This window comes from Panthera pardus, unplaced genomic scaffold (assembly GCF_024362965.1).
Source record: "Panthera pardus isolate Hobbes unplaced genomic scaffold, ASM2436296v1 HiC_scaffold_6, whole genome shotgun sequence".
Classification (NCBI taxonomy): domain Eukaryota; kingdom Metazoa; phylum Chordata; class Mammalia; order Carnivora; family Felidae; genus Panthera; species Panthera pardus.
Genome location: NW_026526991.1, coordinates 136,132,677 through 136,157,892, shown reverse-complemented (window position 1 = coordinate 136,157,892; position 25,216 = coordinate 136,132,677). Strand labels below are relative to the sequence as shown.

General features: G+C 38.9%; 1 protein-coding gene across 7 annotated transcripts in view; it reads left to right on the top strand.

Moving 5' to 3' along the window:
* TASOR2 (transcription activation suppressor family member 2) overlaps positions 1-25,216 on the top strand; it is a 79,311-nt gene that overhangs the window by 4,081 nt on the left and 50,014 nt on the right. For 2 of the 7 annotated variants that reach the window (XM_053895421.1, XM_053895422.1), the window contains exons 1-5: positions 6,326-6,345; positions 16,643-16,776; positions 22,772-22,917; positions 23,195-23,290; positions 24,346-24,418. In XM_053895421.1, the coding sequence (XP_053751396.1) occupies positions 6,341-6,345; positions 16,643-16,776; positions 22,772-22,917; positions 23,195-23,290; positions 24,346-24,418 (454 nt within the window). In that variant the 5' untranslated portion in view covers positions 6,326-6,340. Of the gene's footprint in view, positions 1-6,231; positions 6,346-16,642; positions 16,777-22,771; positions 22,918-23,194; positions 23,291-24,345; positions 24,419-25,216 lie in introns of those variants that run through there. The other 5 variants (XM_053895423.1, XM_053895420.1, XM_053895426.1 and 2 more) reach the window with 5 other exon arrangements.

Genomic DNA, 25,216 nt, shown 5'->3' with positions numbered 1-25,216 from the left:
TGTAGTTTTGATTTATTCTCCACTAATTTTGAATGAAATCTCTCCACGTTTGGCATTGCCCAGGTTTTTAATTTTTGCTGGTCTAGCGGAAATGAAATGTTATTGTGGCTTTAAACTGCATTTCTGTGATTATATAAAAGAAGTTAAATGTTTTTTTGTGCGTAATGTTTTTTGTCACTTTTTCTATTGGGTATTTGTTTTCTCTTATTCATATGAATGAATTTTTCTTACGTGTATTGTATGTACAAGTTGATGAACTCTTTCTATTGTTTAAAAATTAGAATAATTAAACAATTAAAAATATATAAAGACATACACAGAAAAAATCTTTCCTGTACTATCCAACTCATTCCCCAGTGTTTGTTTTCTTTTCCAGTGTTTGTTTTTATATTCCTCTTTCTTTAATGCATTTTTTTTAGACATTTATTTATTTTTGAAAGAGAGCACAAGTGGGAGAGGGGCAGAGAGAAAGGGAGACACAGAATCCGAAGCAGCCTACAGGCTCCCAGCTGTCAGCACAGAGCTGGACACTGGGCTCAAACTCACGAACAGTGCAGCCAGATCATGACCTGAGCCGAAGTGAAGTCGGATGCTTAACTGACTGAGCTACCTAGGTGCCCCGCTCATCTCCATTTAAATTATGTTCTTCCCGTGAGAGGTCTTTTAAGATAGTACAGAAACAGTCACCCAGAACACATCGTAAATGTCTGCGTTCTACAGGCAGGAAACAGATGAAGTATTCACTGATATTTAGTGTGCTGCTTTGAACCCCATCCTTTGGTTATCTTAAACAGTTGCATTATTTTTGTTTGTGTTTTGTAGTTTTTGTTTCGTTTTTGTTTTTGTTTTTGAAAGAGCGGGAGGAAGGGAGGGTCAGAGACACAGAATCCAAAGCAGCTCTAGGCTCTGAGCTGTCAGCACAGACCCCTGATGCGGGGCTTGAACCCATGAATCGTAAGATCATGACCTGAGCCGAAGTCAGACACTTAACCAACTGAGCCACCCAGGCACCCTATATTCCACTTTCTTAATCTGATTTGTGCTATGCTACATTTTTTCCCCCACTTAGCAGTATATCCTAGAAGTCTTATATGTAAATCAGTATATAGAAGCCATGCTCATTCTACAGAATAAGAACAATAGTCAGTCATAGATCATTTGTTTCTGGTCTTTTGCAGTTAAAAACAATGGTGCATGGAGTAATTCTGTAGAATTGTCCTTTTGTATGTGAGCAGGTTTTTCTGTTATATTAATTTCCAGAATTGTGATTACTGGGTTGAAGGTTAAATGCTTTTGAAATTTTGAGAAGTATTGCCAAACTGCATTTCCTGGGATTTTGCACATACCTTCGGTATACTGAAGTAACTGTTTTCCTAAAGCACCCTCCCCCTTACCTTCCCCCCCCACCCCCAGGATGCATTGCTAAACTTGCATGTTTTGACAGTTTGATAAATCCATTTACAGATCATTATGACTGAGCATCTTTTCATAAGTTTAAAAGCCTTTTTTTTTTCCTTTGTACTGTTCATATCACCTACCCATTTCTGTTTTTTGTTGGGTTGTTGGACTGTAGGATTTCTTTACACATTCTGGGTACTAATGTTTTATAGTTAAATAGGTTGCAAATACCTTTTCTTTCTGTGATGTAATTTTAAAGATTTTCATTTTGTGTCCGTATACTTGGGATTCTTAATTGTGGGTAGTGTGGAATATAGATATAATTTAATTTTATTCTCAGTAGATAACCAGTTGTGGTAGAATTTACCATTGAATCCACTTGCGTCTGAAATTTTATTGGTGGCAAATTTTTGACTAGTGATTTAATTTTTTTTTAGTGGTTACAGGATTACTGAACATTAAAAAAATTGTCGATATTGATTAGATTTTTGTAGGTCTCTATTTTGTCTGAATTTTTAATATTTATAGGCACAGAGTTGTTAAAAGTACCCTCTTGCTATTTTTAATGAGTGAAGTGTATGTAATTATGTCTCCTTTTATCAGTTTTGATGTTGGATATTTTTCCCTTTCCTCCATGCTGTTAATTCATCTTGCTCATAGTCTGTTACGCTTCATGATTTTCTCTATCATACATTTCTTTTTGTGTTTTTTATTCATTTGTTAAACTCTTTGGAAAAAGTTATAGACTCAGGCACTTGTATGTTTTTGATGTCTCTTGTAAAGAGCATCTGTTGGAATTTTTAAATGCAGTTTTAGGGGCGCCAGGGTGGCTCAGTCAGTTAGGCCCATCTCTTGATGTCCGCTCAGGTCACAATCTCACAGTTTGTGAGATCGAGCCCCATGTCAGGCTCTGTGCTGACAGCGTAGACCCTGCTGGGGATTCTCTCCCTCCCTCCCTCTCTCTTTCTCTGTCTCTGCCCCTCCTTTTGTCTCTTACAAAATAAATAAATAGGAGAAAATTTTTTTAAAAATGCAGTTTTAAGGCATGGGACATATAACCTATTTACATTCACTGTAATTGCTCTTATTTTGTGCTGTTTGTCCTGGCTGTTCTATGTTTCTTTTCTCTCCCTTTTGTTATTTATTAAATATTCATTTAATATCTTTATCATTCCATTTTCCCCATGTCCTAGTTTAGAAAATAAACTTTTTTTTTCTGTTTATAATTCTCCCAGAAATATGCATCCTTGACATTTAAAAACCTAAAACAGGGGCACCTGGGTGGCTCAGGCGGTTGAGCATCCTGCTTCGGCTCAGGACATGATCTCGCGGTCCGTGAGTTCGGGCCCTGCGTCGTCAGGCTCGGTGCTGACAGCTCAGAGCCTGGAGCCTGCTTTGGATTCTGTGTCTCCCTCTCTCTCTACCCCTCCCCCACTCATTCTCTCTCCCTCTCTCTCTCTCTTTCTCTTTCTCTTTGTCAAAAATAAACATTAAAAAAATTTTTTTAACCTAAAACAAAGCAGAACAACAATACTTTTACCTTCCTTTTAGACAATACAAGAACCTCAAAAATTTAACTTCACTCAGCCCCTGTATGACTTATATGTTATCATATATTTTAATTTTTTAAATAATATTCTTACCAGACAGAAGGGGGCCTGTTTAGAATTAATGTTGTGTTTTACAGTTGGTGCTTATTTACATTTCCCCACATTTGTACTACTTTTCTCTATTGCTGCTTTTATCTTTTATTTAAAAAAAATTTTTTTTAATCTTTATTTATTTTTGAGAGAGAGTGTGAGCAGGGGAGAAGGAGATACAGAATTGGAAGCAGGCTCCAGGCTCTGAGCTGTCAGCACAGAGCCTGACGTGGGGGTTGAATTCAGGAACTGTGAGATCAGGACCTGAGCCGAAGTCTGACGCTTGAACGACTGAGCCACCCAGGTGCCCCAACTGCTTTTATCTTTTAGAACATCCTCTAGGGCCCTTTTCCTTCTGTTCAAAGACTATCCCTTGGGATGGCTCTTACTGAAGGGTCATTTGATGATGAACTGTCCCTGCTTTTGTTTGCCTGAAATTGTCTTTGTTTCACTGTCATTTATGGCAGATGTTTTTGCTAAATAGAGTGGTTTCTGTTGGCAGTTGTTTAGTACACTGAAGATCTCCTTCCTCATTCCTTTGTTTTTTTCCATTGCTATTGAGAAGTCAGCTGTCGGTCTCCCAATTCCTTTTTCTCTGGCTGCTTTGGTATTTTTCTTTTTGTCTTTAGCTCTTGCTATTTCAGAGTAATGTATTTTTATCTTGCTTGGAATTGTTTGGTTTCTTAAATCCATAAATTAGAGATGTTTTGAAATGTGTTTGTTAGCTATTCATAATTCCTGAACTGTGAATTTCCAATTATATCTTCTGTTGATCTGTCCATCTTAATGTATAAAGCAGTCTTTTATAGTCTGTATATATAGTAAATATTTTCTCCTGTTCTTTTGCTTTTCTCTTCACTTTGTCTCTTACAGCCTTCCCCAACAGAATGCATTGCCAAACGCATGGATTTATGATAATCTGATAAGTGAGAAGTGAAACTTGACAATGAAACTCTGGAACTAGTCTTTTGGGAGAAGGGGTAGGACTATGACTACCGTTTCTGTGCTTTCATCGTAAATGGTTTTTTTAGATGTTTCTTCTTTTTAGACCAATGTTGGTAAAGTATATTTTTATAGTTTTCAAATTAATTGGTATAAGTTGTGTATGATAACTTATAATTTTAGAAATATCTTCCCTGTATTTGTGGTTGTAGCCTCCTTTTTCTGATATTTAATTTTTCTTTCTTGATTATATTTTGCTACAAGGTTATTTATGCTAAAAGTAACAGTTTTTATTGATTAACTCAGTTGGCCTTTTGTTTTTGTTTTAAATTTGGCTTCTCTTTTTAAAATTACTGCTTTTATCATAAGAAATGTCTGGGGCATACTTTGTTTTCCCTTAATAAGATTTTAATAATACTTAATTGGGTAATTAAATCCCTTGCTATATTCTGTGTAAAGACTCACTACTTTCCTTGGCATGGTGAAATGGACCCTGTTTAGAACTTTTTGAGTACACCTGCTCCCTCCCTCATTAGAAAATTCAAGGCCCCAACTCCTGAGATCCAGTTTGACCAGTTGAAGTACCTGCTTTACCTGTGGTTATCCTTTCTCTGGGAGCCACTGTCAGCGAAGAGGCCTCTTCTTTGCCCAGCGCATTTGGAATGGGATATTTCTAGGGGTGTGAGCAAAAAAAAAAAAATCATTTTTGTTATGGCACAAATTAGGTCACTCTCTCTTTCATCATATGTGACAAACGAATCCAAAGCAGGTTTGAAAATGTAATTGTCCCTGAGAAAAATTTATTCTTAGGATTTTCGTGTAAGAGGTACAAAACTACCTAACAATGTCCTTGTACTAAATACAGGAGTAAGTGTCATGCAGCCATTTCATTGCAGGCTGATAGTTTAAGGCACAAATTAGTTAATCCGGTTTGATAAGGAGCCAGAACAAAGGTCAGTTACTTTCTACAGATGGCTAAAAATGACACCATATAAACTTCGAAATGGTTCCAGTAAAAGGTGCATAATCTTGAACGTGGAAAGTATAGTGTCCAAAGAATCTATACAGCATGGCAAGAGAGAAAACAAAATTTGGTAGATACAAGATTATAGGCATCTGCTTGATATACAAAAACACTTTTTACTGTCAGAGTGGATTCTGAGGATGTTAAACCCGTCTTTAAAAATTGAATGTTAAATCCAAAAGTAAATGAAAGTTAAATGCAAATGTCATAATGCGTGGGTGGATCTCATTTCACACAATGGATATAATCTTCCAAAAATGTTTTTTTAAAAAAAAATTTCTCTTCCACTGGATATACTAAATACCCAAAGCGAGTTTGTTATTTTAAATACTACATAATTAATCGACGTGATTCATTATGATTTAAGCAATTTGCTTTGTGAGTTCAGATTTTCCTGAATGTTTTCTATATGTACAACACAATAGTGGTAATGATTCTCTAGGATCTCCTGATTAGATTTTCCTCTAGCAAATGCGGATATGGTTTGGGAAATGCATGTGGATGTCTTCTCTCACTTTGTTAAAACATGAGTCAAAAGCAAAGATGTCCTTAGGTCAGGCCAAATACTTCATGCCCTCTCCCTCAGTTTTATTTTTGGTAGATTTTGTTAGGGCTGCGGGGCTGTGTGTGTGTGTGTGTGTGTGTGTGTGTGTGTGTGTGTGAGAGAGAGAGAGAGAGAGAGAGAGAGAGAGAGAGAGAGAGAGGACCCCCATCCTGACCACAGGTGCTTGATATCAGCATCCTGACCACAGGTGCTTGATATCAGCATCTCCCGGAGTATGTGGAGTACTCAAAGTCATGTTCTATAGACCTATTTTTGTAAATTCTACAAGAAAGCCCCATGAAACTGTAACTGGTGGATTTATATAGACGACTGGGAAAGCTTTATAGGGGCACTGATTCGGAATAATTGGGGATCGCTGTAGAGAAAAGGCCTGGATTTCAGCTTAGATCTGAGGTTTGCCATCCCTCATCACGACTGAGAGCCCGTGGGCAAGACCCTTGAAGAAACGGAAGCTTAGAGCAGTCACTGTAAAATACCAATGGACACCTAGGGGTATTGGGAGACCTCAGAGAAGGAGGAAGGTCCAAGGGCGCTCCGCTTGATCCGCCAGCCCTGGAACCCGATTGCAGCTCCCACGACCCCCTTGCCGGGGTCTGCACCTGGGGGTCTGGGCCCTGCGCCTACGCCGTGCGCCGGCTCGCGGTCGGCAGTCCTCGTTGACTTTTAAAAGGAGCAGCCCCGCGCCGCCCTGGCTGCCGCACTGGCCTCTGCTGGCGGGAGGGGGCCGACCGGGCCGGCGGGGCAGGGGCACAGCCCCCTGCCCCAGGTACCATGAGGTGAGGGAGGGGCCGGCCCCTAGCGCGGGCCCGGCCCCCCACTGCTGCCGGGGCGCCCCAGCTGGCCGGCCAGCTGCCTTCCCCAGCGCCGGGCGCCAGCGAGACTGGAAGAAGGGACAGACTAGGTGTCTAACCTTTAGGGGGACTTTAGGGAATGAGGCTTTGGGGGGGTGGGGGAGGGGCTTCAGGAACAGGTTGGAAGGGGGTGGGGCTTCAGGAACAGGTTGGAAGGGGGAGGGGCTTCAGGAACAGGTTGGAAGGTCCGTAAAGGCTTCCCGAGGTCCTTGCTCCCCGGTCCTCCCTGGATTCTGTAAGTATGGTGGTGAGGAAGCCCTTGCGGAAACTTCTAGAGAGCAGGATTGCTTCTTACAACTCTCCCGTGTGTGCAGACGCTCCATGTTTTAGGTCATCTTCTGAAATGTAAAACAGTGATACGGGTGTTTTATGCTTCATTCACATTTGCTTTTTTATTCCTTCTGTGTATGATTATCTGGGCATGAGAAAACATTTAAACTTTTGTGTCTGGCAAACTTTTTTATATCTTTTAAACATTTTGTGAAAATCCTACCTTTCTCATTCCATAGTATTTTCTTTTTCTTAACAGAACACTTTGTTTATGGGGCTCCATTGTTTTGCCTTATGGCAACTGTTATTTCCACTTGTTTTCTTTACTTTGTCTTCATATTTAAAAAACTAGCTTGCTTCCACTTAGGGCTGTAGGAGATCTCTCTCTTTTTTTTTTTTTTTTTACAAAGTGAAAATTGCTTTATTTCCCCCAGATTGTATTTATGCTTATGTCAACTTTTAGATAATACAAAAAGTTACAAAAAAACAAAAACAAAAATTACCTATACTTGACCCACCTAAAGATAACTTGGTATTGAGTACCTCCCGTGGTGCTGTGAGCTCTGCTGGACACTGGGGGACTCTGGTGAACAAGACAGAGTATCTGCCTGCACAGATCTTACAGTCTGGTGGGAGAGATGAGCCCCCAAAAAGGAAATTGATAAAATAATTGCATGTTGTAATGAGTGCTTTAAAGAAAACACTAGTGCTTTAAAGAAAACAAGGTTTCTCTGAGGGAAAAACTTGTAGATTTCACTAAAGGAAGAACAGGAACTAAGCCATGGACGGAACAGGAGAAAGAACGTTTTAGTCAGAAATAACGGCATATGCAAAGGTCTGAAAAGAGGAAAGAGCCTGAATCAGAAAGATCAGTATAGCTGGAACTCAGTGGTAAGTCAGGGGAAGGTGGGTCAAGGTGAGTAGAAAAATGATCTGGAAAATGAATTGATTCATTACATAAATGTTTATTGAAACCTTATTGTGTACCAGGCACTGATCTAGGCACTGGGGATACAGCTTGGAAAAGGACAGATTCCCTGTACTCATGAAATGAATAAACTAGTGCTGAGAGGATAACCAAATAAACAAGAAAGATAGTGGATGTTGTTAAGTGTTATGCAGAAGACGACCGTTGTTTAAACTGTGGTGTGTGTTCTTAAAGATGTATGGGTACATATGCTTCTCTTTTGTAATTTGCTTTTCTTTCCCCTAAACAGTTTATGGTAGGACATTTTTCTGTGTTATTAAATAAATCTTCTATTTGGGAGCATCTTAGCTTGTTTTTTAGATTAAGTGTGACAGATAATCCATAAATTTAAAAAACCCTCTTCAACAAAAATTTGCACATTATAAGGCATCGTAATATAAACAGGTAGAAGGTAACTTCGTTTTGACAGTCTGCCATTTGGTTTCTCTTGTGCGTCACCCCACCACCCAGCAGCCTCTCTGTGGTTGTCTTACTTCCACCTATCTTTGTTGTTAGTTAAATGTTTGGATTTCCTATTTATGGAACCAATTTTTAACAATCCTGTAACGAATCTGGATTGATACCTGTTATCATTTTCACATCCCGATGGATTCTTTTTGCCAGTGCATATGTTTTAAGATTTTAGTTATCTGTATTCATAAGAGAGGTAAATCTTTAATTTCTTTTTTTATGTTTTCTTTGTCAGACTTTGGTACTAGCATTTGACTGCTTTCAAGATGGGAAACTTGATTCCTTTTACTGAGTTTTGGGACAGATTAAATAGTCTAAATATTATGTACTCTTTTATTTAGTTACCAGTTACATATTTACTGTATGCCAGGCGTTGGGTTGGATGCTGAGTAAGCAAAACAGAAATGGTTTCTGCCCTCATAGGGCTTGATTCATTGAGGAAGTAGACATTACTGAAGTAACTATGAATATGTAATTGTGAATCATAACAAGTACTCTGAAAGGAAGGAACAGAGTGCTGTGCGAGAGATATCATTGAAGATCTACTTGAGATTGTACTTTTTGTGATATGAAGACCTGCTTATTGAGTATATATGCACTAAAAGGTAATTCTTTTTAAGTGAAATATTTATTGGCTGTTTGATATATACTTAGGTCTGCGGCCAATACATTAAGTACGTGAAGTCTTCATAATGATAAAAGTTAAAGTAACAACCACTGGCAATAGTAACTACCAGAGTTAGAGGATATAGTCCACATGTTTTAATTGAAGAAATTAAGACTTATATTAAGTAGACACTTGTAGTGTAACATGTCCAATTGTATACACCCTCTGGAAATCCCACTGAGGTTACAGTAAAACAATAAAGTTGTAAATCCACAAAAAGAGAATGGGAAAGTAGATGCCAGGTGCAGTCAGCTTTGGGAAACTAGAAAGAAGATGGTCAGGTGATAAGTGACTTTGTGGATTAGAGGATGCTGAAGGCTGAAGACCCGGAAGCCATCAAGGGGCAGGTGTAGTCCCACCAGGCAGTCTGGCAGCAGCTCGGGAGTTAGAAGTACCGGGTACTTGTCAAGGTGGGAATAAAGGGTGGAGTGGGAATAAAGGGTGGAGTGGAAATAGAAGGTCCGAGTGATGATTTTTGTAGTTTTCACGCTCTGGATTCCCTTCCCTGCTGTCTGCACCCAGACAACTGTCTACCTCCCCTCTACCCAGACGGAGGACTGAAGGTTGACACTCAGGAGACGTTCACTGGGCATGCCAGACAGCAGAGGTAGGGGCAGAGCACCTCAATGAACATGAAGATTAAGTGAAAGCATACTGAAGCGTGAAACCAGAACTGTCTTCCTGTGTGATTCTCAGAACTAATAGTCAAGCTTATGCTCCCTCTAAACAAGGTATTAAAGGAATCTTTTCTGGGGAAACTTACCAAACCATGGCAAAATATTTAACAGACACGGACTTCGGGAGTTTGCCCGATTCAACAGCTGCATCACCATCAGATCATGTGAAAGAGTAAGGGCTGCTGGTCAGGAAGCACTGTTGATGCACCAGACTTTCAGGCAGCCTTAAGTGCCTCACGTGTAAACATAAATGGACAGCAGAGGATCCCCAGCCACTGGGTGCAAGTGTCTAACATGACAGAAATCAAACAGGGATAAACAAGTAGGAAATAAAAGGAGCTTGGTAGAAATAAATTTACTGCAGTTAACAGAAGAAACTTCAACCAAATAAAACTATAGCATCTTTAGAAATGATACGACATCCATGAAAGAGGAGGTTCTATTTTTTTTTTAATTATTTAGAAAACAGAAAAGGGCTCTGTAAGAGCAGAAAAAAATATATAAGGATTGGATAATAAAGCTGAAGAACTCTCCCCCCAAAATAAAAGGGCCACAAGCATTAGAAAATAAGAGTGTGAAGATAAGAAAGATAGAGCACCAGTCAAGGAGGTCTTTTGTCTTACACAGTGGGAGGAAACCACCATCTAGTCCCAGAACTGGAAGATGTGAGTTTGTGGGTTGAATGGGTCTTCTGTCTGATTCCCTGAAGAACAAAACAGAATGAAACCAAATCATCAGACTGAACGTATAGTTCCAAAAGGAACAAGGCCAGATTAGTTTTTAATCATTCTACTTCCATAAAGAATGGGAGGCAGGGGGCAGTTCTCAGACTACATTTTGAACAAGTGAAGGAGAAAAAGAAACCCGGTAAACTTGAATATATACATAAGTACTGTTCGGAAGCCCCAGCAGTTCTATGAGAAAAGGCAGAGTTGTGCAGAGGGGGCATAGCTCAGAAATTTCCAGCAGCCATCCAGTCCTGGCAGCAGTCCCATCCTAAAAGAATCGTTGCCTACCAGGCTGAGACCGAACAGCAGTATGGTGTCCGTTAAGGAATGCAGAGAGGAATTGGAAAGTACCTGAGTGGCCCAGAGATCTTAAAATGAGCTAGCAAAATACTCCCTAGAAGTGAGTATATAACCTTGGAAAGCAAGGGATGTGTCTTCTTAGTGATCTTGAAGAGGAAAACAGAGCTGGAAGTACACACACCCTCCTGATCTACAGTACACTTGCAGGTTGACAACAAAGGAACCGTATTATTTTTTCAAAAATCCTTGGATGCAGGAACGAAGAAGGGGGAACTCCTAAATAAAGAAAACGGAAAACTGCTCTCACCCCTGCCTACATCCTGAGCATTCTGCTGGTTCAGGATAATTCATCTTGTTCAAATATGAAAAGCAAGAATATGCACAACATCCTTACAGTGATACTGTGGTAGATTGCATTTCTTTCTTATTTTTTTAATGTAGTATTTTATTACATTGGTTTTTAATTAATTAGTTTTTAGTATATTCACAAGGATGTACAACCATCATCACTATCAATTGTATTATGAAGCCCAGGGCTCTCCTCCTCTTTGCGTTCCTGCCCTGACTGTGCATTTGTTCCCACTAAAGGGACAGGATATCTCTTCCTCCCCGCTGACTTTGAGTTTGGCTATATGACTTGGTGTGGGCAATAATATCAGGTAGAAATGACAGTATGTTAGTTTCAGGCCTGATAAACCTTAAGAGGACTTGGTGTTCTACATTTGTTCTCTGCACCTCTGCCATTTCCATGAGGAAAACATGCCTCTGCTAGTTCACTGGCTGAAGGAAGATGAGAGAGATATGGATTGGAGCTATGCCCGCTGGACTAAGCCTAATTCAGCCCACATTGTAGAAATGTGAGCAGTAGTAAATGATTGTGGTTGTAAGCTACTGAATTTTGAGATGGCTTGTTACTAAGCAGTAGTTAACTGATACAAATATGTGAGAAAAGGCTCAGGTGGGGGGATATGTACCACATATGTTCCTGCTCTGTGGTTCTTTGTTCTTCTATTCAATTAGCTTCTAATCTTTATTACTTCCTTCCTTTGCTTATTTTCTTTGAATTTACCACTTCTCTGTTTTCTAAGTTCTTGAATTGACTCTTCAGTTCACTGATTTTCAAATGTTTTTCTTTAACATGTGCGTTTAAAATTAATGGTTTTCTTGTAGTTTTTTCTTGTAGATATTTTGCATGTGCCTAAGTTCAGATAGGTGTTTTCATTGTCATTCAGTTCAAACATTTTAAATTTCATTATAATTTAACTTATGTCATTTATAAGTAGTTCTTGGTTTGGTTTTTTTTTTTAAGAATGGGGCTCTTGAGATTAATTTTTTTATGGTCACATAAAATCCAGTAATTTTACTGGATTTGGGTCAGATGTTATATGCTATCGCATATCCATATTTGGTGCTAAACATATTTTAAGTATATAGTTCAGTGAATTTTGGTAAATGTGTGCACCCTGTGAGCAACACACCCATAAAAATATAGGATATTTATATTACCCCAGAAAGTTCCTTCATGCCTGCTTCACTTGCAGTCAGTTTTTCTATTCCTGCCCTCCACCCGCAACAACCACTGATACTATTATCACTACAGATTAGTTTTACCAATTCTAGAACTTCATATATGTATGGATCCTACAGTGTGTACTTTTTATGACTGATTTCTTTTGTCCAGTTTAATGTTTTTGAGATTCATGCATGTATCAGCAGGTTTTTTTTTAAATCCCTGAGTAGAATAGTATATTGTATGAAAAGACCATAGTTTATCCAAACACCTATCATGAACATTTAGATTGTTTCCAGTTTTAGCTTATGTGCCCCGAAAGTTCGTGTACACATTTTTTTTATGGACATAATGTTTTATTTTTCTTGGGTAAATATGTAGGAATAAAATTGCTGGGCCATAAAGTAAGTACATATTTAACTTTGTAAGAAACTGGCTATATAGGTTTTTTTTCCAATTGGCTATATAGGTTTCTATTCCTACCAGGAATGTATGAGAGTTCCAGAGGTTCCTCATCCTTGTCAACACTTAGTATTCTCAGTCTTTCTAATTTTAGTCATTCTGGTGAGCAAGTGGCACCTCCCTGATAACTAATAATGTTGACCATTTTCCCACGTACTACGTACTTGCTGTTAGTATGTTGTTTGTGAAGTGTGTTTAAGAGTCCTTTGTGTACTCTGGGGCCGCCTAGGTGGCTCAGTCAGTTAGGCCTCCGACTTTGGCTCAGATCATGATCTCACGGTTCATGAGTTCAAGCCCCACATTGGGCTCTGTGCTCAGAGCCTGGAGTCTGCTTCGGAATCTGTGTTTCCCCCTCTCTCTGTCCTTCTCCCCCTCATGCTCTGTCTCTCTCTCTCTCTCTCAAAAATAAATATTAAAAAAAAAAAAGTCTTCTTTGTATATTCTGGATACACGTCCTTCACAAATACTTTAATTTCTTAATGATGTCTTTTGAAGCTCAGAAGGTTTTATAATTTTCATGAAGTCCGGTGTATCAGTTTTTCTTTTATGGGAACTGATTTTTATGCCCTAAGCAATCTTAACCTGCCCCCTGGTCAGAATTTTCTCTTTTGATCTTTTTCTAGGACCTTCATAGCATTAGCGGTTACGTTTATGTCTGTCATTCATTTCCATTTGAATTTTATGGTTTGAGGTAGGGGTTGAGGTTCATGTTTGTTTTTTCTGATTTGGTGGTTATAGCATCATCTTTTTTCAAGTTGTTCTTTTCCTCTTGGGTTATATTGGCAGCCTTCTGACAGTTTCTGAGCTCTTATGCTGTCCCACCGATCTGTATGTATTATCGTTAAAACACCACAGTTGTGACTGCGTTAGCTTTGTGGTGATTCTTGAAATCAGGTGGTGAATCCTTCAAATTTGCCATTTTTTCTAAAATTGTTTTGGCTGTTCTGTATCCTTTGAATGTAAGTTTTAGAGTCAGGTCATCGGTTTCTGCCAACTGGGATCGTGCTGAACATTTATACATCAGTGCTGTATCTCAGCATCCCCCACCAAGGGCGCAAAGCTCTTTGGTTCACTGGAGAGCACAGGTCCTTCACCGGGAAGCACAGGTCTTTCACCAGGAAGCACAGGTCCTTCACCTGGAGCACAGGTCCTTCACCGGGGAGCACAGGTCCAGACTGAAGCCGGAGGACACAATGCTGCACAAACGGCGTCTCCAAACACTTGATGTATCTATCTGTTCGGAGGAGATTTGGGTTCTCTGGGAGAATTTTAAGCAGAGACCATCTTAAATTCAGAAAAATGAAACATCATGTAAAAAAGGAAATTGACTACCCAGTGTGGCCCAGCTATGATTAATGCATACAACTTATTGAAACATTGAATAATGATGTAGGAAAATTAGTGATATGAGTTTATACAGCTATTGTATTTAGAAACATGGAGTTCTACCAGAAGATAGAGCTAAAGTTGAAAGTGATTGCCTAAGAAGAATGGAAATCAGGGCTCCCTGGGAGGGTAGGGGCAGTGATTGATAAGACTACTGGTATGCGGCTTTTTATTTAGTGTATGTGCCTTGATGACATTTATTTTTAAAAAGAAGGGGAAGAAAGGTTAAGCAGCTTTCTCAGAGTCACAAAGGTAGAAAGACCTAGCTTCAAAATCTTGTCTTGCCAAGTCCTTCTGATTACAAAATGTGTGCCCTTCATTACTTGTTCCATGGAAGAGGAGCTTGTTCTGAACAGAACTTTCACAGACAGTTCTGAAATTATGACCTAAATGTTAGAGACCACTCTCGCAGGTAGACAAGACACACGGTCTCCCGTTTGTTCCCGTGTTCCCTAGCTCCAGCCCAGACCTGTACATAGAACAGGACTATGGTAAATATCCGTGGAACGCTTGTGAAGAATGATTCTAGCCGGGTGGAAAATTTTTAAGTCATCAGAGAAGCTAGATTTGGGGGCTTTCAATGTGAGGAAAACTTGAAGTGGTGGGGGTGTGTGAAAATCAGACTTTGTATATAACTAATAAGGGAAATTACATTAGGAGTGATCTGAATCAAGGGTCTTTTTCCCTTGTGTGTGGGAGGGAGATAAGACTTACCGAGTAGGTGGGAATCAAAGGCTTTAAATACCCTTATATTTTAGGTTTCAAGTTATATTAGCTTTTGTGATTTCTTGCTAATAAATACTAGGATAAATGTCTCCATGCATGGTGACAAATAAAAGAGGAATTTGATAAATTATCTAGTGCAGTGCACAATGCCTCATACATAACAGGGCTTCAGGAAGGCAGTTGGTAAAGTCACAGTGTTAGAATGGAAAGGAGCTTTAGAAACATAATTTCAGGGAGTCTGGGTGGCTCAGTCAGTTAAGCGTCCAACTTAGGCTCAGGTCCTGATCTCACAGTTCGTGAGTTCGAGCGCCATGTCAGGCTCTGTGCTGACAGCTCGGAGCCTGGAGCCTGCTTCCGATTCTGTGTCTCCCTCTCTCTCTGCCCCTCCTCCACCTGGCACTCTCTCTCTCTCTCAAAAATAAATAAACATTAAAAAAAACTTTTTTAAAAGATAATTCCAAGTAAATGAGACCTTAAACGATTTAACCAAGTTCATAGTGTGTTTTCAGTTGCCAACGAGAGTGGTTTAAACAATAAAGAAACATTTATTATTTCACATCTCAAAAGATTGAGAGGCAGGGCAGCTCCAAGTGAATTTGTTCAGCATTTCAAGGACTTCTTCAGTGATTGAGATTCTGTTTTGTTTCACTCTTAATGTGCCGGCTGATCAATCTCATCTTGGTTGCAAGGAATTCCGGGCAGCAAACACATCTTAAAACGACGCCCTAAGGCTAGAAGATGGAGATGGGGAGAATGTGTTTTTTCCTTCAGAATTCTCTCTACTGATGTCCATTCACATCTCATTGGCCAGATACCATAATGAGCGTAAATTCCCTCTCTCTCTCTCTCTCTCTCTCTCTCTCTCTCTCTCACACACACACACACACACACACACACACACACACACACACTCATATTCTCTCTCTCTCTCTCTGTCTCTCCCTCCCTCCCTCCCCCTCCCGCCTAAAGCATGGAATCACCTAATACCTAAACAAAATTGTAGTTTGGGGGAAGGAAAGAAAACAGGGCATGATATTTGGGAAGGCAAGTGTCAACAGTGTTACAATACTAACGTCTTAAAACAAGTTAATGGTAGGCCTACCCTCCTGGTCTCCTGATTCCCAATTTAGTTCTCCCCTCTTGACATAAATAACCTATTTGCTTAATGAATGAATATCGTCAGTATTACAACTTCTTCTGAAAAATCTTGATAACATCCACACAATTGTGCCTCAGATCCTTTTTGAAAAAGGGTGTACTATTATAAAACTAAAAATATACTAATTTTTTTTAAAGTACATTGAATTCTTCAAATAAACTACCCACAGTTCCTTTTACATATGTTTCTCTCTCTCTGCTCATACTGTTTCTGTTGCCAGAAAATATACGGGCTAGCCCTTCTTTCGGCTTTATTATTTGAGCACCTACTCAGACTTCAAGTTATCGATCCCTCTGAAACGTCTTGATATATCCCATCTTAATGGAATCCCTATGATGCACCCACTACATTGTGTTCTAGATTCTCCCACGTATTTATAGCACTGGTTTCTGTACAGGTTCATCTTCCTTTTCTAGTCTAAGCTTTCATTGTAGAGACAGTTTCTCGTATATATGTAATAGGCACCACTAATAGTTGTATCTAAAGAATGGATGAATCATATTTAGTGGTGGGGAGAGATTTTCTTCAACTGTATTCTATTTGATTTTGTTACTTTCAACCAGTAGAACATGCATGCAGTTCTATAATCTCTACTCTTTATTTCAAAAGATTTTTTTTTAAGTGAGGCCAATGTGATTACTATAAGCATAACTTCTTTCTGTGAACAGAATTTTCTTCAGAACTTAAAGAATATTAAAAGAAAGGCATTTCATCTTATGTGTGTTACTGCTTATAGACCAAATTTAGCCCTTAGCTCTGGAGACCTGTCAAAGATGGTAAACATTACAGAATTGTACCTAACATAAATTAGATGCTCAGTAAACATTTGTTTATATGGTAAATATGCTGTGAATAGAACTATTCGCTTTATGATTTCATTTTTTCTTTTCTCATTTTAGCAATTATGACACTAACAGAGAACAGGACTATGGCAAGAATTCTGGGGGTGTACTTGGTGACAATGAATTAAGACCACCCTCCCAGCTACATTCTGTCTTAGAGGAGACCGAGCCAGGGTTCATATCAGAAAAGAGTGGGTATTAAACTAAATGCTATAAGTTATTACTAACAAATCCAAAGGAAAACGGTAGAATTAAAAAATTTTAATTTCAATCATGTAAAATTAAAGGATTTTTTAAAAAAATTATAATTTCCAGTAACTACAAATTTCATTAATCCCAAAAAAGTCATTAATCCAAAATTAATGTGATTCAGTTTTCAAATGGCATCGGAAAAGGTATATGTTCAAGGGAAATTGTCACATTTCTCTATTTGTATTTCTTTGAAGTTATGATTCATTTTGGTAGAAGTAATACATGCTTATGTAAGAAAACCTCAGTTGTAATATGTATAAGGTAACAAGTAAAAGTTCCCCTTTATCCTCTTCTCCTTCAGTAACCATTGGTTTAAACACTGTTAACAATTTGGTTTCCCATCTTTCTAGATCTTTTTCTGTAAATTTTCAAACACATATTTGTAATGTATTTTTTTTTACCAAAATGACATTATATAATACATGTTATTTACTCAGTATGTAATAGATATTTTTATATGTCAGTATATATGTATTTATTTTGATTTTTATTCAGTAGTTGTACGGTGTTTCCTTACTGACGGCAGTTTAGATGGTTATCTTGTGTTTTTGCTATTATAGATACAAGTGCGTGGAATACCCCTTGTACATATAGCCTGTGCACTCAGGCTAGTATGTCTAAGGAGTACATTCCTGGAAGTGGAATGCTTATCTGGTATACACATTTAAGTTATTGTTAGGTCCTGCCAAATTGTGCTCTAAAAAAGTTGTACTTATCTTAAACTGGCAATCCCTTAATGTCTGAAAAGTAAAGGTAATACATTTTAGGATCCGATAGTTAAGGAATGGGCTCTTCTTCAGCACCTATCAAAGGGCCAGCTTAGATTGATGGAGGATGGATGCATCGATTAGTGTTACCAGAGGTAGGTTGCAGTCCGTCTAAAGGGAATACTAATAAGGACCTTTAGTGGCAGGTGGTGTTGGGTTCTGAGTGTTTCTGTCTTTGATGAGTGCTCCTGCCTATAAACAGGGCATGTGGTCATGAGAGTTTGGGGGCGATGTAGAGGTGGCTGATTTGTGTTAACAGTTGTTGTGACACTGAAGTTGTTGGCATTAGTTCATCTCATTATTTGCTTTCAGACCAGATAGATGCTTATAGAATAGAAAACAGATACTTGTGCCATAGCATCAGAGGTTGGTTTATAATTTTCTAATTCCTCTCATTAGCTGTTAAAAAGAGAAACAGGTGTCCAAAAGCAGACACTCAGTATCTCTGATGGCTTTTGAGAAAGGGGGAGATAAATACAGGGTACTTTGAGCAGAATCCAGCTTGTGTCAAGCTTGACTTAACTTTTTTTTTTTTTTAATTTACTTCCAAGTTAGTTAGCATATAGTGCAATAATGATTTTAGGAGTAGATTCCAGTGATTCATCCCCTGTGTATAACACCCAGTGCTCATCCCCACAAGTGTCTTCCTTAATGCCCCTTCCCTATTTAGCTCATCCCCCCCCATTCCCCCCCCACCCCCAACCCTTCCAGCAACTCTAGGTTCTCTGTATTTAAGAGTCTCTTAGGTTTTGTCACCCTCCTTGTTTTTATATTATTTTTGCTTCCCTTCCCTTATGTTCATCTGTCTTGTATCTTAAAGTCCTCATATGAGTGAAGTCATATGATACTTGTCTTTCTCTGACTAATTTCACTTACCATAATACCCTCTAGTTCCATCCACATAGTTGCAGATGGCAAGATTTCATTCTTTTTGATTGCCAAGTAATACTCCATTGTATGTATGTATGTGTATACACACACACACACACCATATCTCTTTTTTTTTAATGTTTTTAATTATTTTGAGAGACAGAACAGGAGCAGGAGAGGAACAGAGAGAGGGAGATACAGAATCCGAAGCAGGCTCCAGGCTCTGAGCTGTCAGCACAGAGCCTGATGCGAGGCTTGACCCCATGAACTATGAGATCATGACCTGAGCCAAAGTTGGATGCTTAACTGACTGAGCCACCCAGGTGTCCTGATACACCACATCTTCTTTGTTCATTCATTCGTCACTGGACATTTGGGCTCTTTCCGTACTTTGGCTGTTGTCAACGGATGCTATAAACACTGGGGTGCATGTGCCCCTTTGAAACAGCACACCTGTATCCCTTGGGTAAATACCTAGTAGTGCTATTGCTGGGTTGTAGGGTAGATCTATCTTTAATTTTTTGAGGAACCTCCACACTTTTTTCCGGAGTGGCTGCACCAGTTTGCATTCCCACCAACAGTACAACAGGGTTCCCCTTTCTCCACATCCTAGCCAACATCTGTCATTGCCTGAGTTGTTAATCTGAGCCATTCTGACTGGAGTAAGGTGGTATTTCATTGTGGTTTTCATTTGTATTTCCCTGATGACGAGTGATGTTGAGCATTTTTTTCATGTGTCAGCCATCTGGATGTCTGCTTTGGAGAAGTGTCTATTCATGTCTTTTGCCTATTTCTTCACTGGATTGTTTTTGGGGGGTTGAGTTTGGTAAGTTCTTTATAGATTTTAGATACTAACCCTTTATCATCTGATAAGTCATCTGCAGATCTCGTCTCCCATCCCATTGGTTGTCTTTCAGTTCTGCCGATTGTTTCCTTCACCATGCAGCAGCTTTTTATTTTGATGAGATCCCAGTAGTTCATTTTTGCTTTTGTTTCCCTTGCCTCTGGAGACGTGTTGAGTAGGAAGTTGCTGCGGCCGAGGTCAAAGAGGTTTTTGCATGCTTTCTCCTTGAGGATTTCGATGGCTTCCTGTCTTACGTTCAGGTCTTTCCTCCATTTTGAGTTTATTTTTGTGTATGGTGTAAGAAAGTGGTCCAGGTTCATTTTTCTGCATGTTGCTGTCCAGTTTTCCCAGCACCACTTGCTGAAGCAACCGTCTTTATTCCATTGGATACTCTTTCCTGCTTTGTCAAAGATTAGTTGGCCATATGTTTGTGGGTCCATTTCTGGGTTCTCTATTCTGTTCCATGGATCTGAGTGTCTGTTTTTGTGCCAAGCTTGACATAACTTTTGAGACTGAATCCACGCCTAGTAGAAATGTGCCCAGATCTAGGTGCTACAGGAAGGGATATTAACTCAATGTCTAGAGCCATTGTGATTGAACTTGAATTTTCCCCACATGCTCTCTGTTGGTGACTTAAGTCCCAAGAGACACTCTTTCCACTTTACTGACAGGTATTTTTCAAGTTGTTTTAGTGTTTCTTTGTAGGATAGCCCCCTCTTCAGTCTCTTAATATTCTGATAACCTTGAATGTTTAAATGAAGCGTGTGTATTGCTCAGCAAAAATGCGGCCATCCATTTAGTGCTCATACTATTTTGTACACTAGCGAGACTCTTAAGTGGGAGTACATTGTTCAAGAAGAGGTAATGTCAAATAATTTCTTGATGAAACGCTCATCTATCTCCTTAGCTATGGAGCATGAAACTTGTGCTTTCTTGAGTATAATTGAGATCATTTATTATGAAAGAGTCAAGATTTACTGTAGATTTCTAACAGTTATAGTGTGGACGTGCTTTTCCTTCTGCTAACTGTAAAATTATTTTGTAAATATATTGCTATTTGGAAAATGCTGACTTAAAGGGGAAACATTTTTAACCATAAATAGTTTTAGGTATAAAAATATATTAGCACACAGTCACTTCCTATTGTTTATTTTATTTTTTTAAGCATTTTTTAAAGTTTATTTATTTATTTTGAGAGAGACAGAGTACAAGGGAGGAGGGGGTGCACAGAGAGAAGGAAAGAGAGAACCCCAAGCAGGCTCTGTACTGTCAGCACAGAGCCCGATGAGGGGCTCAAGCTCATGAACCCTGAGATCGTGACCTGAGCCAAGATCGAGTCAGACACTTAGCCGACTGTGCTGCCCAGGCGTCCATCCCCTCCTAGTGTTTATTTTAAACCATCGTCTCTATTCATAGCTTTGTTGAGAACAGTATTCCTCACACTGACAAATAGTGTTCTCTGACACATGTATTTTGGAAATACTGTGTTGGATGGGCTTTTTTTTATTTATTGCACTATTTTTCACAGTTTTTAGTTTATTGTGCATTGACCCTCAAAAATGTGGATATATGTAATATTCGTTACTTCTGCAATTTAAAACCTGTGTCTTCTTATTAACATCTTGTGGAATTGAAGAGTTGATAATCATAGAATGTTCATTTCCAAAGCTGTTTTATTTCGTTCACTGTAAGCAACCTATTTCTCAAACATTGAGCCTCAGAGTTTACTTAGATTTTTAAATATTATTTTGCCTTTTTAAAAATATGAAATACAAAGTTTCCCAAGTAGAAGTTTTAGAGGAATCCTGATTTGCATTCGAGCTAGCAGGGCACTATTTGTAAGACAGAGTTACAAAGACGTAGGCTTCTCACTTTGAGTAACATGGCTAAAGCCATCATTTTAATTCTTACCCCTGGTGTTTTGCTATTCAAGCCTCTTAAGAATATCCATGTGCTATAACATTTGTACCCTGCTATCGAAGGAAAGAGTGAAACTGAGAAAAAGTAAAACAGTTGATCTAGATCATGGATGAGATGTACGAATTTCAGAATAGTCTTAAATGTTTCATCCTCTTTTCCTTCTGTGCTACGTACAGTCTTTCACTTTGGATACTGGGACATTTTGTTTATTAAAGCGTTTTTGTTTATTAAAGCATTACTTAGGTAGTTGAAGTGGTAGGACAGTTGAGTCCAAATTAACTTGACTGAAATGTTTGTTTCCATTTCTGTAATAGTTTTTTTACCGTTGCTTATTAGTTACTTTTAACTAAAATTCCTGTTTTTCCTTTAGGTTTTGGACTTTAATGTAATCGGCAGGTTCTGGCAGAAGTAGGAAGCCATAGTAATGGTTTATTTATCCTATATGACCAAAACTTCTAGCCCTTAGTTTGTACCTCCCCACCTTGACCTTGTTAAAGAGAATAGAAATAGAAGGGAGTAAACAAATAGTTAAACGTTATGAGAACTCACTAGGCCCAGTTTTTGGCTAAAGTAAGGACTTGTAAAATGAAAAGTCACGAAGGCTCAATCCAGAGGATTATCGGGCCAAGTCAGTAACTCTGGATTAGGAGCTCTGCCTGTCACAGGAGGGGCGGCGCAGAATCTCTGGGATAGCATGTGTCTGCGTAGGTTTTCTAAAAAGTAACAAAGTTTCATTTTGGGGACATGGAGAAAAGTAATTTCATAATATAACCCGTAAGAAGTCAAGTTCAATAGACTTGTCTAGGCTCTGAGGAACCCCCAAAGATACAATGCTTTCTAATGTGTTTGTGGAGTGTGCACTATTAGGCCCCTTGAAAGGAACCCAGCAGGCTCACTTGGGGATTTGATGAGAAGACGGGAAGGGTAAGTGTCTCAAAATGTGGCGTACGTTTTAAAGAACTTCAGGATGAGAAACCTTGGTCTAAGCGATTGCTGACCACCACCTTGGCACTATCACGTTTGCTGTGCTTGTCCCGGCGGTCGTTACAGCGCACAGCTTTAAACCAGAAGGCCCGAGAGATCCGGCAGGGTTTATTTTACTCTTGTATTGAAAGTAACTCACCCTCAGTAACTCACCTCTGTTTTAAAAACTTGTTTCAGCGTTTATTTACTTTTGAGAGAGATAGAGCTCGAGCTGGGGAGGGACAGAGAGAAAGAGACACAGAATCTGAAGCAGGCTCCAGGGTCAGCACAGAGCCCGGTGCGGGGCTTGAACCCACGAACTGTGGGCTGAAGTTGGACGCCCAACCGACTGAGCCACCCAGCTGCCCCGCTCACCTCCGTTTAGATTATGTTCTTCCCGTGAGAGGTCTTTTAAGACAGTACAGGTACAGTCGCCAAGAACACATTGTCAATGTCTGCGTTGTCCAGGCAGGGACTAGATGACGTGTTCAGTGATGTTTAGTGTGCCGCTTTAAACCCCATCCTTTGGTTATCTTAAACAGTTGCATTATTTTTGTTTGTGTTTTACAGTTTTTGAGACAGTGTCCTTGAGTTCAGACTCTCTCTTCCAGAGGGCAATTTCAATTCTTCATACTTCTTACTTGGACTCTGCATCTGAGCATGGTTTTCAGTACAGTCAAGTGACTTTGGTGAAAAATGACATTTTCTTAAATGAGGTGAGGTGCTTGGTACACACTGTGTCTGTGTGTTAGTTTTATTTTAGTTTTAAAGAAATAGACCCATCATTTTTGGTATATAAGCCTTGTTCTTCTCAGCTGTCACTTTCAGATGAGATAAGAAATCCTTGGAAGGTAATAAGAATGTATTCTAGGGAATAGAAAAAATAATTTCATTAGTTTTTTAACAGGAGGAATTCAGATGATGCATTTTTAAAAATTAATTTGCAAGGCAAAATAAATGTTTATAGCATTCAATTATTCTCTCTTTATACAGTACAAAGCTTTTTACCAAGAAAAAAAAGCAAGTAATTATACTCAGGAAGAACTTAAAGAGACTTACGGATTTCTTCTGTTTGAAACTGAAAGTCAGGTAAGGGGGTTAGGTCATAGAACATTAATTTTGTGATATTTGTGTACAAAATTAACGATATCGTTTAATATCGGTATTTCAGTTCTCTAAGATTTGTAAAATTACCAGTTCACCAGCCTTTTTTGCTACGTAATTTTGGTGGCAGTGTAAATGATTGTGAAGGCCGATTATGAAAGAGATTTGATTTCTACACCTTTTCACAGGCCCGCTTTAGTTTCATCTGCAATACACTGTCAGCTCGAGGTCAGATTTGCATGAATGCGGGTTTCTTAAGTATCGGTAATGCCTTTTGACGGGGTGAATGGATATTTCACCGTTCTGGATCATGGTTCACATAGATACTTTCTGTTTCTTATGGAGGCTTTTTCAAGTTTCAGTTACATGGTGGGATAAGGTGAACACTTTCAGCCGTCAAGTTACTTGAAATTGTTTCATGACTGTCTTTGAAGATTGAACTTCTGTATTGTTTGTACCAAAACTTTGGGGGAAGGAAACTGCTATGTGGAGGGTGTGCCTCCAAAGATGTGTATGGCTTCCTGGATACAGATTTAACAACACTAGAGATTTATAATTCAACTTAAGATAATTCAGTATTGTGATTGTGATTGTGATTGAAGAATAAAGGTAGATGCTTAAAAAATACTTAACATTAGCATATACATAAGGATTGTATAGTAATACCAGAAGAATTCATTTATTTGCTTAATCATCCACTTACAAATAAGAGACACTGTGAATTCATACTAAAAGAGGCATTTGGGGTTAACACATCTTCCAGTTTAGTGATTCCATAGCTATAATTGAAATCTTCAAGAGAGGACTTAATCTGTGAGCTTGTTCAATTTAGTTTTGCTGATGACATGTTTGTTAACAGAAACGATAACATTTCATGAACTATTAACCAAACGGTTACCTTGCATAAGCTTGCTTTGTGCCATAAATACATACTGTGTACACATTCCATATCTATTTGAAAGGTTCTGTTGTAGTGTTATTTCATTGTCTCTCCTAAGACTGATACGATAAGCAAAGTTCTGTCTTTTATTTATTTCAAGGCAAAGTTAGTATGTCAGCGTGGACTCTGTGTGGGCAGCGGTGCTCTTACTACTCTTGGTGACCCAGCAAAAGGTAAGTCTGTGAGAAAAAAGAATCTCTTTTACAGGATGAAGTGGGGTTTAATTAATTTCATGAGATACTTCTATTAAAAGTCACTTTCATTAATGATATAAAAATCTTTAAAATCAGAGCTTTAAACAAATAAATGAGCTTTGAGTCTAAGAATTAAGAGTTTCCAATAGAGGTTACATATCAGAACTTTTTATATTTTTTTCTTTTCTTTCTTTCTTTCTTTCTTTCTTTCTTTCTTTCTTTCTTTCTTTCTTTCTTTCTTCATGTTTTTATTTATTTTTTGAGAGACAGAGCATGAATGGGAGGGGGCAGAGAGAGAAGGGGGGGAGACAGAATCCGAAGGAGAGTCCAGGGACTGAGCTGCCAGCACAGAACCCAACGCGGGGCTTGAGCCCACGAACCATGAGATCGTGACCTGAGCTGAAGTTGGATGCTTAACTGACTGAGCCACCCAGGAGCTCCAGAACTTTTTTTTAAAAGGTTGATTGGACTAGAAAAGATACTGAAGGTATCTTCCAGCACCAAGAGATTAGTACAGTCATCCAGGACTAATGAGGATGTCCTCTAAACTATTATAATGGCAGTAAGGAATAGAGAATAGATAGACCTGACCAAACTTGGCAACTGTGGAATGTGAAGAGTAAGAGAAAGAAATATTCAGATATAAAGTTGTAAACTTACACTACAGCAATATCGTTAATAGAAAAGAGGCACAGAAGGAGAAGACATTGTTAGGGAAGCTGAGGAGTTAAAAGAGAAAGGTAATCTTATAGTCAAGAATATGGATTAGCACTACAT